General features: G+C 33.4%; 1 protein-coding gene across 6 annotated transcripts in view; it reads right to left on the bottom strand.

The window, feature by feature from the left end:
- The window catches only part of LOC111149982 (inner mitochondrial membrane peptidase subunit 1), an 81717-nt gene that overhangs the window by 48082 nt on the left and 19725 nt on the right, over positions 1-13910 (bottom strand). For 4 of the 6 annotated variants that reach the window (XM_022507272.1, XM_022507277.1, XM_022507275.1 and 1 more), the window contains exon 2: positions 12725-12839. The exons of 1 other annotated variant lie outside the window; for it this stretch is intronic. In XM_022507272.1, coding sequence (XP_022362980.1) covers positions 12725-12788 — 64 coding nt within the window. In that variant the 5' untranslated portion in view covers positions 12789-12839. Of the gene's footprint in view, positions 1-672; positions 1124-12724; positions 12840-13910 lie in introns of those variants that run through there. One more of the 6 variants, XM_022507271.1, reaches the window with a different exon arrangement.

Raw genomic sequence — 13910 nt, 5'->3', positions numbered from 1 at the left:
TACTTGATAAATTTTTTTAGATTAAATAAGATGCTTAAAAAAAACACCTCAATTAGCTAATACATAACTCTAGAGCAAATAACAAATAACTAAACCTCTACCCATTAAAGGAAAACTTTCATTAAGAATATCTGATTTTAAAAAATGTCATTCAGTATTAAGTATTTTAGGACTTTTATATATTAAGATCATAAACGTTCACAAAAAAGCTCTTTTCATCAGTTTGAGCTAGCATTATCTTAATTATCAAAAATATAAATGTCTGTATATTTTTGTATCATTAAAGATTTTACTAAAAACATTTAATCAGCAGACATCAAAGCAGTGAGAAACAGGTAAAATGTATGATAAAACAAGTTATTTCAATTCCTTACACCTATAGACATTTTGATTAATTTATTGATAATGGCCATATAGCTGAAAGAAAACTGAAGTATTTAAATTAACATTTAATCTCAAATATAAATCTTTACCAAGAGCAAATACATTGTCACTCAACTTGTAAAAGTATAAAAAACATTAATAATCAACTTTTTTATTTGAACATTTTAATAAATTTTAAGTTATACATATAGTTTATGTATGTCTTACCTAATTTATAGGTCAAATAGCTTATAAGGCAGCTACATATTAAAAATAATTAATAAGAAGCATCTTCTTTGCCTTGATCACCTGATTTTTTGTTGTTGTTGTTTATAAAATTAATCACAGTTAGCAGGGTAGAAATCGCTTTGAGCTTCATGAATGACATCCAAGAGATGGGAAAGGATTAGTTCTCAGTTGCTGCCAGTTATAGCGCCAGGTGGCTTTTTCTGCAGTGAAGGTGTTACCGATAATCCCATTACACTGGTACTAAATCTTGCAGACATCAAAATTATCACCAAGGTTCCTTTTCATCCCATCCTTTCCAAATGACTGGAAGTCGCTTCACCTGAAAGAAGTCAAATCCACATGCAGCTGCTGTTTTAGCAGGCAGCAAACTCCCTGAGAATGCCAGTCGTGATTCAATTTTGCTGTGCTGGTGGCCCCCTATTCCCTGTCCAATAATACATCTGTTAAAAAATCCTACAGCTACAAATCAAGTTTAATCCTACCAGGGACCTCATGTTGGTCTTGTCTTCCAAAAAGGCAGCAGGTTCTGCTGTCTATCTCTGCTAGCGTCTGGGGAATACCCTTTAAATCCCAGCTCTACTTAGAAGAATAAGCTAAGGATCACAAAACATGACCTCAAAAACCCTGATATGACTATATTCTGACCCAGAGGCATTCACTCTAGGTGAAGATTAGAACTTTGCATAATAAGATTACACAGCAAGTGAATGATATCAAGGGACTATCCATATGCAGCCGCCTGGTCTTCTATGGGCAGCCTGCGCTCTGCAATACGCAGCGCGGACGAAAAAGAGCTTGGTCTTTCTAGCTGAAACAAAATAGATCCACATAAATTAGCCGGCCGTTTCCAGATTCCTAAATCCCCTATTACATCTTTTATTGACAGCTCCTGTGAGGATAGCACAAATGTTATTCCTTTTTATTCTGTGCTTCTATAACAATCATGCTCTGTAATTGAAATGTACATAGATTATGGCTCGAAATTAACATCTTGTTTGCTGTAATCTTGGATTACAATTGACTGTGTACATAATAAAATTAGGAAATCAATGGATGGATTTATCATCTCCAAGAAACTAGAGGTATTGTTTAAAGAATAGTTTAACATTTTGTGTCAACACTTTAAATGCAGAAGTCACAGAGAAGTCAATAAAAATTTAAGTGAGTAAAAGAATACAACAGGCATCATGCAATATCTACAGAAAAGTTGGACAAGGTCATAAAATACAGAAAAGGTCATAAAAATTAGCTCACTTCCCTCAAAATTTTAAAGTGTTAAAATATTCAAAATGTGAAAAATTCACAGATCTCATGAACATATGATGTGCTCTCAAACAAGAAGGTCAATTACACATAAGGTCTCTATTTTTTATAAAGTGGGTGCAGTAGCTGTATTTTACAAACATCACCTTGATCATTTATACTTTACAATATTTGAATCAATTCAAATCAATTGTAACTCAAGGTTTTATAGTTCTTAATTACATGTTTCTAAAGTACTTAATGAAGTTCCCTCTATTTTTTAATATATACGGAACATTTAAAATGTGTAGAATCCTAGGGAACTTTATGTTCAGTTTTTTTTTCTTCCAACAAGTTTAAAAAATTTTGAGTTCTAAGCAAACTTATATGAAAAGTGAGATATACATTTACACAAATACCTGTGCAGAAAAATTCTAAGAATGCGAAGAGGAGTTCTCAACTTTATTTAAGAAAAAAGTATTAATATTTGCCATGAGATTCTTATAAAACTAAGCTCCTTGATATACTTGAAATATGTTTGACAAATCTGATTTGCCCACAACTGTTGCAGAGCATACTACATCCATTACATTAGCCATTATTTCCTTATCATCACAATATATTTAAGGGTATCTATACAATATCTGAAAGTACTCAGGAGTCAGAGGACATAATTATGATTCTGTGTATTAATCAGGCAGATATATACCAACAGTATCAATTGTAGAGCTATAAAAATACCATACGTAATTTCAATTACATAGCTCATGAATATTCTTTGGTCACTTGTGTAGGATATTACTAGAAAAGTAATGAGGAATGCAAAAAATACACATTTTGTTATGATATTTATATGTAGAACTTTAGAGCTACAATGTTCAATAAGGTAACCTTAGCTACATATGACTACTGAGCATATGAAATGAGACTAGTCCAAATTGAGATGTATTAAAAGTATAAATATACACTGGACTTTGAAGACATAGTACAAAAAATACTAAAAATATTTTACATTGATTACATGTTGAAAGGTAATATTTTGGATATAATGGATTAAATAAAATATATAAATGACTTGCATTATATTTCTATTGGACAGCACTACTTTAGCAAATCATACATTTTCAATAATAAATTCCTAAGCTAACTGAAATTGCACAACTAATAAAAAATACTAAAGCAGGAGCTTATTTTGGAAAAACAAACATTCCAATGTCAAGTCTGACAGATAAGCTAAGAAAAGAACAAAATGCAGTCATTTCAGCTTATATTTCATATTTCTAACTTAAGGGGAATGGGAGAGGAAGGGACCAACCAAACTGCTGATCATCAGCATCAGAAAAGAATGATGTTTTATAGTTACAAAAATGCTTAGTCTAGTAAACAGAATTGTACAAAAAAATACATTTTGGGCAACTTCATAAAAGGGCTAGTTAGGTCTATTATGTTACCACTAATTGAATCCAATAGCAACTTCTGAAAATGTCTGGATCTAGAAAGGGCCATGATCTTTTTCTAAGGTGCTATATAATTATATTCAAAATTTAAGAAGAAATTATAAGTAACAACTACAGAGATTTGAAGCATTTAATATATTTCAGTATTTTAGCAAAATAAAAAAGGTCTATTTCATAAATTATTAGAAATCTGCTTTTCCATCAGTCTTTTCATTATATCCATCACTGTGGGTTAAAAAAAATCCATTAATAAAAAGGGTTTTACTAAAATAGGGAAGACTATAAGTAGTTAATATATAAAACATATACCTATTTTAATTCAAGAAAGTTAATGGCAGATTTAGTATGACCGGACAATTGATGTCCTACAATTAAAATACAAAGTCTATCTCTGTCACACATTGGAATATTATTTCAATATAAACAGCAGTATGTGAGGTACTAACTCATTTAAAAGTTGCTTTGTCATAATTATTACTTTATAACACTTATCTAAAAATACTAAAACTAATGATGAAATATGAGTATCAATAAATAAGATGGATAAAATCTAAATCAATTCTTTATGATCTAGCCATGTCACTTTTTCCTAGCCTTTTAAAATTATGTAAGTTCTTTCCTTTTCTGGTAGCAAGTATCACATAGACACACAGACACAGAGACACACACAAAAACAAAATAATAACAATAAAAAACTTTCCAAGCATCAATATATGAGTGTAATGATATTCAGTCTAAGTTAATCCCCAGACATCCAAATTCATGAATAAAAATTCATCAGTTTTAAATACACTGAGCCTATTAAGCAAGAACAAAAGCATATGCACAAAAGAGCTTTTAATATATTTCAAAGCCCACAAGAGCCATGGTCTCATTAAAATTATAAATTACACAAACATGGAATGAAGATTCAAACTGCAGTGCAGCTAAGCAGATTACAGAAAACCCCGCGTTCCATATGATAACACACCATGGCCCTCCCAGATGGGGGCTTGGAACAAAAAGGCCATCACCACAGCTAGGGAAAACCTCCTTGTGATCTCTGGTTTCTGTTCAGCAGATGACAGCCAAATAATATGTTGATTATTCTGTTTGTGCTGCTAAGCTTGTAAGATGGAATAAAAGCGATATGATCTATTGTGAACCCAATGCTAATGTGTTGCTCCACTCATAAATAATATACTGAATTTATTTTGAAACTATCTTTTATCTGAATTTCAGTTTTTAAATGCATGAATTAAAATAAAAGGCATGGCAAAATAATATTTAATTTGATGCTTTAAACTAAACTTGTAATGACAAGTGAAAAATATCTAAGTGCTTAGTTAACAGTCAAGTACAATTGCCTTTAATTTCAGCACTGTGATCAGAGACAAAATACATCTTTAAATAGGCAATTACCTCATTATGAAATATAAATGCAAAATTAAAAAATACAATAATCCTGAAGTTTATAATATACATAACCACAAGATAAAAACTAAAATACCAGAGCATATAAAAACATTTTTCTGCAATATAATAGCACGTAATTAGAACATCTAAAATATTTCCGAATAATAAAAAGTATCAAAGCCTTATGAATGTCCATAATGTGTACACAGATGGATGCTAACAAAAAAATCTTACTTAAGATGAAAATAATTAAAAAGCTTTTAAAAATAATTTTCAAATATATGTAGAGAACACCTTTCCTTTTTTATAGCTGTAGAGTATTTCATTTTATAGATATGCCATAGTTCATTTAACCACTACTCTACTGACAGACATCCACAAAATAAATATGCAAACACATTAATCAAGAAATATGTATTAGAATGCTTATAGTAATGTTATATGGAAAACCATCCAAATGTCCACTAACAGAATGGATAAAAAAATAGTTGTGATAAGGATGAATGGAGCAATGAAAATGAACCAACCACAACTACATGCAACAACGCAGATGAATCTCAAGACATGATGCTGAGTAAAGGAAACCAGACATTAAAAAATTCTATTGTATAATTCTATCTATACAATACAAAATACATACATAATGTTCTTTTCTTTATCTGGGTGCTGGTTACATGGGTTATTTGGCTTCTAGAAAATTCACTGAGCTACCTATTTTTAGTATCTGCACTTCTCTGTATATATAGCTTTCTTCAAAAAGGCAGTTTTACACACAAATACACACTATACAAAGGTAGTCAAAATCCTTGTTATAGGAAATCTAGAAAGTGACAAATAAAATCTGAAGGTGAAAACTAAACATTCTTATACTACTTATTTGAATAATCAAATTTTCAACTCAATAGCTGAGACAAATGCCTGGACCCTTTTAAATGGAAGAGCGAAAGCCACTTACCCTATTACCTTCTGCAACCCCCCAACCTCTAATACCATATTTTCAGAGGTATCTGGCCTTTCTGTGAGGAGTTGCTGCTGCTGCTGCTGCTGCTGCTGCTTTAATAACAGAGCTAAAATAATCTCAGGACTGAACATTTGCCCTTAAATGAGAAAAAAAAGTACCACAGAGGACAAGGCAGTATAAAGGACATGTATGTTTGCTGTTTTCCCCCTTGCCTTCAAATTTCATAAACTTTTATTTGTTAATTATGAAAGCTTATTACCTAATTATAGGACTCTCTTGAACACTTTCATTTTACTTTTCAATGAAGCTAAAGAAAATATAATTCTTTAATAACATTATCATAAAAACAAAATGAAATTTCATGATGATATGATAATAAACTAAACAATGTATCTCATTACCTCCCACTTAAATATTTTCCTTTATTTCTATACCAGAATCAATACAGGTGCTACAATACTGTTTTTCTCATATGGAAAAAATACTTAAAGAAATAAGCTAAAAGAGATCCTCTAAAGATTACAGGGCTCATTTTTCATTTGTGTAATAATACAGTGCTTACTATCTATGAGGCTCTGGGGATAAAGGAGTAAAATGAGCTAATTTCGTGGTAAATATAGCAGACTTACCCCTTTCCTTCCCTCTCATTTGATTTACAAATGAGACAATACTTTTTTTTAAAAGATTTTATTTATTTATTTGACAGAGATCACAAGTAGGCAGAGAGGCAGGCAGAGAGAGAGGGGGAAGCAGGCTCCCTGCTGATCAGAGAGCCCAATGCGAGGCTCAATCCCAGCACCCTGAGAACACGACCTGAGCCAAAGGCAGAGGCTTAACCCACTGAGCCACCCAGGTGTCCCAATACAAAACTATTTTTAATGAGTAACAATATTCAAGCAATATTCAAACAATATTCAAAAACTAAAAACAATCTACTTGATATACAGTTAAACTCCTATCTACTCCATTTTCCTCACCCATTCACATACAGGACTTAAATTCTAGAAAACCTTCCAAATTGTATTTTTTGCAAATATGAGCAAATACAAATATATATTTTTATCCTCTTCATCCTTCATGCAAAAAGTAGTTTGTTAAAACATTGAACTTTACCCTTTTTAAATTTTAAAAATATTTTATTTATTTATTTGAGAAAAAGAGAGAGAGCATGAGTGGGGTGAGGGAAGTGAGAGAAGCAGGCTACCTGCTGAGCATGGAGCCTGATGCAGGACTAGATCCTGGGACCCTGGGATAATGACCTGAGTCAAAGGCAGACACTTAACCAATGAAGCCAGCCAGGCACCCCTGCCCTTTTATTTTTTTAAGATTTTTTTTTAAGTAAGCTCTACACCCAATGTGGAGCTTAAACGCACCACCCTGAAACCAGAAGTGGCACACTCTACTGACTGAGCCAGCCAGGTACCCCTAACTTTGCTCTTTTAAAATACCAATGTATGTTTCAAAACTTTCTAAATCTGCATAGAGAAAACATCCTTTTTCTTTTTTCTTACTTGTATTTTATTGTATAGCTATGCCACAGTTCATGACCAGTACCCTACTGATAGACATTAGGGGTGTTTCCAATCTCTGGTTACTGCAAAATGCTACAGCAAAAACTCCTATACATACATTATTACATGAGTACACAAGTACATCTGCAATAAATTTTTGGAATTGGTATGAAGACCAACGTGTAAATGCATTGGTCTTTCTCTAGAAATCGCCAATTTGTCTTCCATGGACGTTGTATCATTTTGCCCTTCCACTACAGATACATCTCAGATGTATTCTAGGAAAAGCTGTTCCTCTCTTTGGGCCTCTAAGATATTTTGTTTATAAGGCAATTCCCAAAGATGTTCTCATTGCAAAAAAAAAACCCCACATTCTTTGTTTGTTTTATCCCCAATTGTACACGTAAAATCTGTTCATGTAAGTTTTAAAACAAAGGAATTTTCAAATTTTAACAAAAACCTCACTGCCATAGGAAATCATCATATGCCTAATGTACTGCGATGGCAACTATTTAGCTTTCCCAATTATCTCCTGTGATCCAAAAACCAAATATACTTTCCCATTTCAGGTTTTTGGTTTTTTTAAAATTTACATTCAGTAGTTTATAATTGGGTAAGCAGTCAAATGCATTTCACTTTGAAGCGAACGTTTTCCTGAAGCACTATGTTTTCATGAAACCAAATCTGTTGTCACTTCTATATTGTCCTTGAAAAATCTATCATTTCAAAGGTGGTTTAATTATTATTTTTTTAAGATTTTATTTATTTATTTGACAGAGAGAGAGAGACCACAAGTAGTCAGAGAGGCAGGCAGAGAGAGAGGGGTAAGCAGGCTCCCTGCAGAGAGCCCCATGTGGGGCTCAATCCCAAGACCTGAGCTGAAGGCAGAGGCTTAACCCACTGAGCCACCCAGACGCCCCAAAGGTGGTTTAATTTTTATGACTACCATTTTCAAATGGTAGTGTCATCTAATACATTGTTTTATTTTGAAGCTCATCCTATCAAATATTTTATAATTAGAAAACACTGACTTAAGTGCATTGGACTTCCCATTTGAAGGAATCCTTAAGCAACTCCAGTTTCAGTATTCAGTATTTTATAAGAAAATGTGTACATGATACTTTTTATTCCCCAAATAAGGACGCACAGGTATATGCAATCTATGCTGCATCTCCATTGCTCAGAAATCAGCTGTCAGATCTCAGTCCTCTGAAACAAAGTGGCTAGCCTAGTTGATGAACCCAATGTAAATTTTAAAAAGCTGCCATATCTTCTGTGCCCTTAGTCAGTAGATGGGGCAGAACCATACTTAAGCTCTCATCTAAACAACATATGTTATGCAAATGTTGATTTTAGTATTAGAGTCAATATAATGCAGACAGCAAGACAAGAATTACGTAACAAAAGTAAAACACAAAACAAAACAAATGCCACACATTACAAGTAGCACCCAGGACATAAAAACTTATCAGTTTAGGACAATTTAGAAGAACAGTCCTACATAGCAAAAGCTTCTGAGGAAATCACGTAAATTACATGAAGGGACTGAGGTTCATAATGACAACTCTGGGCCATAAAAACAAACAAGCAAACAAATAAGAAAAAAACCTTAAATTATACTCCATTTGTTCTGTTTAAGAAAACAGGTTAAATTTTCTTTTAGAAACATTTTGAAAAAATGTTCCTACAAAGCAAATTTTGGCACATAAAAGGATAAGACTCAATTATCCATAAAATGAACAGATAAGAAATATACCATCTGTTATTAAGGCCTAATGAATGAGGACTCACTCAAAGTAAAATTCTCCAAGTTAGAATATACTACAGCTGTCATTTAGAAGATGAACTGTGATAAAAGTGTGGTAACATTTTGGGGGCTTCAAACATGGAATTCCCTTGCCTAAGCCAATTCTTGGTTAACAGTCAAAAGAATATCTGATAATTTTTGAAAGCTAGTCAGGGAAATTTTCAACTTAAATGGCTGGACACATTCAAGAAAATACCCTAATTTCACTTTTCCCTTTGTTTTCTTTAAATTGTGACTGCCAAGTAGACAAGTTGATCTGGTTTCTAGCTCTGACTTGCTAAATGACCTTGTCCAAGTCAATCTCTCTAGCCCTCCTTAGTTTCTTCATCAGTAAAGCGAAGGAGTTATACAAAATACGACATGATAGTTAACAGAATGAATGAAATAATAAAGTAAACCACAGAGTTATTACCTTAAGTCTTATAATCTATTTCTTCACTAGATCTATACATCTAACTACACATACACTATTTTGAAACTATCACAAACCATATGCCACTATACTACACGCTTAAGGCCTAGAGTAAAAGAAATTATAATCACTTCAGAATCTTTTCCAATATTTAATATGTGTTACTCTCAGGATATAACAAATTTCTCAGATACTCATTTAAATTAATTTAAAATACCATATAATCAATTATCTTTAAGCTGAAAATACATTACTTTTTCTACCTGACACAGATAAAAAACACATGATATGTAAAAGAACATTCATGGCAATGTCATTTATAATAGCCAAACACTAGAAACAACCCAAATATCCACCAGCAATAGCCTGAATGAATTCTGTCATAGTCATTCCAAATGAATAATGTACAATGATGAAAAGGAATGAATATTACTTGCAACTACATACATGATCTTCAAAACATAATGCTGAGTAAAGGAAGGAAGAATACATATGATTCCAGACAATGGCACTTACCAGCTGATCCACCCATGTCCCATGCTGCCTGATACCCCACTTGTCACCCCATAGCCATGTCAGGATCATGGTGTGGCAGGCAAGCACCACTCTGAAGGAAAGCGCAGAGGCAGTCACAGGCGCCAGTCTTTGGTCAGTATCCAATAAGAGCTCCGAGTTTAGCTATTGTGTCTGGACTTCAGCTCCACTACCACCAGCCACCTTTCTGGCTTTGTGATCAAAGGTGCCAACTGCCAAGAACGGCTGGACAAGGCAATAGAGACTCTTGAGCTGACTGAAGTGCTAACACTGGTTCTAGAGGAGGATGGGACCTTTATGGAAAGCAAGGACTTCTTCCAGCTGTTGGAAGATGACACATGCCTGATGGTACTGGATTTTGGGAAAAGCTGGACCCCAGCAGGAATGGTACTGTTATATGGCCCAGGCCAAGAGAATACCAAGCACAAAAAGGACATCACTCTCATCACCTTCAATGTAGGGAAGTAAAACCACTGGAACTTCTTTGGCAGCCTAACATCAAAGCCACATTCTACAAGCTCTACTCCCATAAGCTGTGATTCTCAGGACCTGGTCCAAAGCAAGTACTCAGGAGGCTGCTCCAGCTGGACCTCCATGTTGCTGCAAGGCCTGGGCCATATGTTGCTGAGAATTTCCTCCACCATTCACCATTCAGTAGAGGGCGCTAAGCAGTGGCCGCAAGCAGCAACAACAGGGTGGCCTCCATCCCTACTGAGAAGGGGTTCTGAGCTTCTGTCCCTAGACTTGTTCTAAGAAATACAATGTAAGAACAGTGACAGTATCAGGTTTGGAGTCCTACAAGTAGTACACACTAGACAACTCACCTGTTTTCCCCCAATGTTCTCTAACTGCACTTTGACAGGACCCATCCACCCCTAACCTATACCCTTTCCTGAAGAATGCTGTCCCTTCCTAGCCATCTTTCCAGTCTCCCACTTACTGTGAAAGGCCACAAGTCTGTCCTCAGGCATCTTGATTCCACCTTAATTGTTGCTACATCTACATTTCTTAGAACTCCTTCTGTCCCTAAGCTCCCCAGTACACTGAAGAGAGTCCTCTCTGACATTATTTACATTGCGATCTCTAATTCTTTATATACTACTCTTCCAAAATAACAAAAACATTTCCAATAAAAATATTATATTGTTTACAAAAAAATACATGTGATTCTATAAAGATTAACAAGAGAGAAAAAGTGAACATATTGTTGAGAAATACACATAAAAATGATAAAAACTATATAGAGACTATATAAATAATTACCACAAATATCAGGACATTCATTACTTTTTTTAAAAAGGAAGATTATATCAAGGGTTTCTGGGATGCCAGTGATGATTTACGGTAACATGGATGCTTACTTTATATTTATTCCTTTTACTACACATTTTTTTAAAAGATTTTATTTACTTATTTGAGAGAGCGTGAGAGAGAGAGAGCACAAGCAGGGGGTAGGATAAGAGGGAGAAAGAGACTCCCCCCTTAGCAGGGAGCACAATGCAGGGCTTGATCCTGGGATTCTGGGATCATGACCTACGCTGAAGGCAGACACAACCAACTGAGCCACCCAGGCACCCCTACATTTATGTTTCTATATGATGTTATGTTTTATAATAAGTTTAAAATGGTATGCCTTCTGAAATAACATATTCTTACAGAGAAGGAAAACAGGGTTCCTCTTTTTGCTAACAATTTATTTTCTTGTCTACATTTCTAATTCTTATTGTAATATTTGATAATAAAGAAATGTTACTATGCCTAATTCTCCAAAATCCTAATTAACAGTGAATTTCACAGGTTTTCCCAATGGCTACAAAAAAGGTACCAGCCCATTAAAGAATATAAGAATAGCTATCCTATTAAATCTTTGCTTAGCTCAATGTTGTTTCTGTTACTTTTTCTTTTCAATGAAATGTATGTTTCCTTTCAAAAAAAATCTACATTACATCAAAAAAAATCTACATAACTTTATACAGGCTGCACTCCAAAAACTGTATTATAGCTCATCAGAAAGAAAAACACTCTTCTTAACACATTCCTGACAATTTTCTAAAATTTTCTAATAATTTTGGGAGCACTTGTGTATGCACACAGTATGAAGTTTCATAATAGGATGGACACAGATATGACACTTGAGGTCCAACCTAATGTCACTCTGTGTAAATATTTCACTATGTGTACTAGAAAACATGATAGCTGGATTATAGGATGGATATACAAAGCAAGTTACACTTAAAGTCCACTGAATAAAGTATAGCATAGGGTGATTCATTCAAAATAGATCCAATAATGCCTAATTTAAATTATACTGGAGCTGTTTTAAATATTTCCTTTGGAAAAACAAAAGTACGGGAAATTAAATTACAAAAAATAATAATAAGAAGAAACTGACTTCAACTATAAACACTATATGCATACAATTTAGGAAATCCCATCACCTATAAGCATCTTTCAACGTATGTTTGTTTTAACTTGTAGATGTCACTATACAAGCAGACAATGAAATTTAGAAACTAAACCATCAGCATCTTCATCATACTCCAGATACCAACACAATCACAATGGTATCACCCATTATGATAATAAAGTTGCTTTTACTGTATACTGTTGTTTTTCTATAAATGCACCCTCTTTAGCGGACCCAGCTAACCAGTTATTTGCCCATCTATTAAGTGCCAACTTTAAAAAATTACACTTTGTCCAGCAGGGAGCAGCATTACAACATTCCTAAGACTTAATATGAACGTGAAACCGACAGAAGAAAAAGAAGGAAAAAAAAAAAAAACCACTTACCATAGGTCTGTTCTACAATACATTCAATTTTTAGGGCAGTTGCAAGGCTTCCAGAAAAAAACATTTAAAAAGCATGTCTCAAAGTATATATGGGTAATCCACAATTTCAGGATTCCTAAAGCAGGAAATCAAAATTGTATTAGGTAAAGGATTCCCTCAGCCATGTTGTGTTGACTTAGTATACAGTACGACTAAATGTCTCTTAGTTGTTAAGGTATACATTCCTCTTAGTGGGTCAATGGGATTTTGAATCAGTTCTATGATAATACTTTGCACAAAGCAATTAAAAATACCCCAGAATATTAAAGCCCTTTATCCACCAGAAAATTTAAGCAGAAGTAAATGGGTGACATATCAAACTAGAGAGAACTGTGATCAAGGACTTAAAGGAGTTGATAAATCAAACGTGCACAGATCTAATATATCAAACTCTAAACAATTTGCAAGTAAAAGGATATAACGTCATTTCTACATGTCCACATGAATATTTAAAGTTAATTTTAACAATGAAAAGGCAGCAGAGAAGTAGTGTGTAATACAGATCTGCTAAGACTGATTAGTCAAACATTTACTGAATGCAAGTAATGCACATAATATTGCAGAAAACCTGTGATGAGTTAAAATGTGACAAAAGAAAAACATACTATGTTTGAAACTATCTTGGATGTCAAAATTGCCTCCCAGTCAACTAAAATATCTCCATGTCCATTCTTATGACTGAAAAAAATTATTTTCCAATTATAAAATGAACTTCCTGTTACAGAATAAGTAAATCATGGGGATATAATATAGAGCATAGAGAACATAGTCAAAAACATTTCAGTAACTTTGGTGACTTACCATTTCATAATCCATAAAATATCAAATTACTATGATGTATACCTGAAGCTAATAGGATACTGTATGTCAATTTTACTTCAAAATAAAGATTTATTTTCACTTCTATTTGAGATGTTAAACAGTTTGCTTCATATGTGTTTACATGCAACATTTCAGTGTCTACACTGAACAATAAAATTTTGCCATTAAAAGATAACATGAATATTCATCTTGAAATATACATGATTACATATTATTTACATAATGCATATGATCACAAATCAATATATTATATATGAATATATTTATTTGAAATTTAATGAATAATATATAAAATGGTTCCTACTATTTTTTTTCTGGCAAAATA

This window comes from Enhydra lutris, unplaced genomic scaffold (assembly GCF_002288905.1).
Source record: "Enhydra lutris kenyoni isolate GAN:26980312 unplaced genomic scaffold, ASM228890v2 scaffoldscaffold22, whole genome shotgun sequence".
In the NCBI taxonomy this organism is placed as follows: Eukaryota; Metazoa; Chordata; class Mammalia; order Carnivora; family Mustelidae; genus Enhydra; species Enhydra lutris.
Note: the sequence above shows the minus strand (reverse complement) of the source record. Positions and strands in the feature narration are given on the sequence as shown.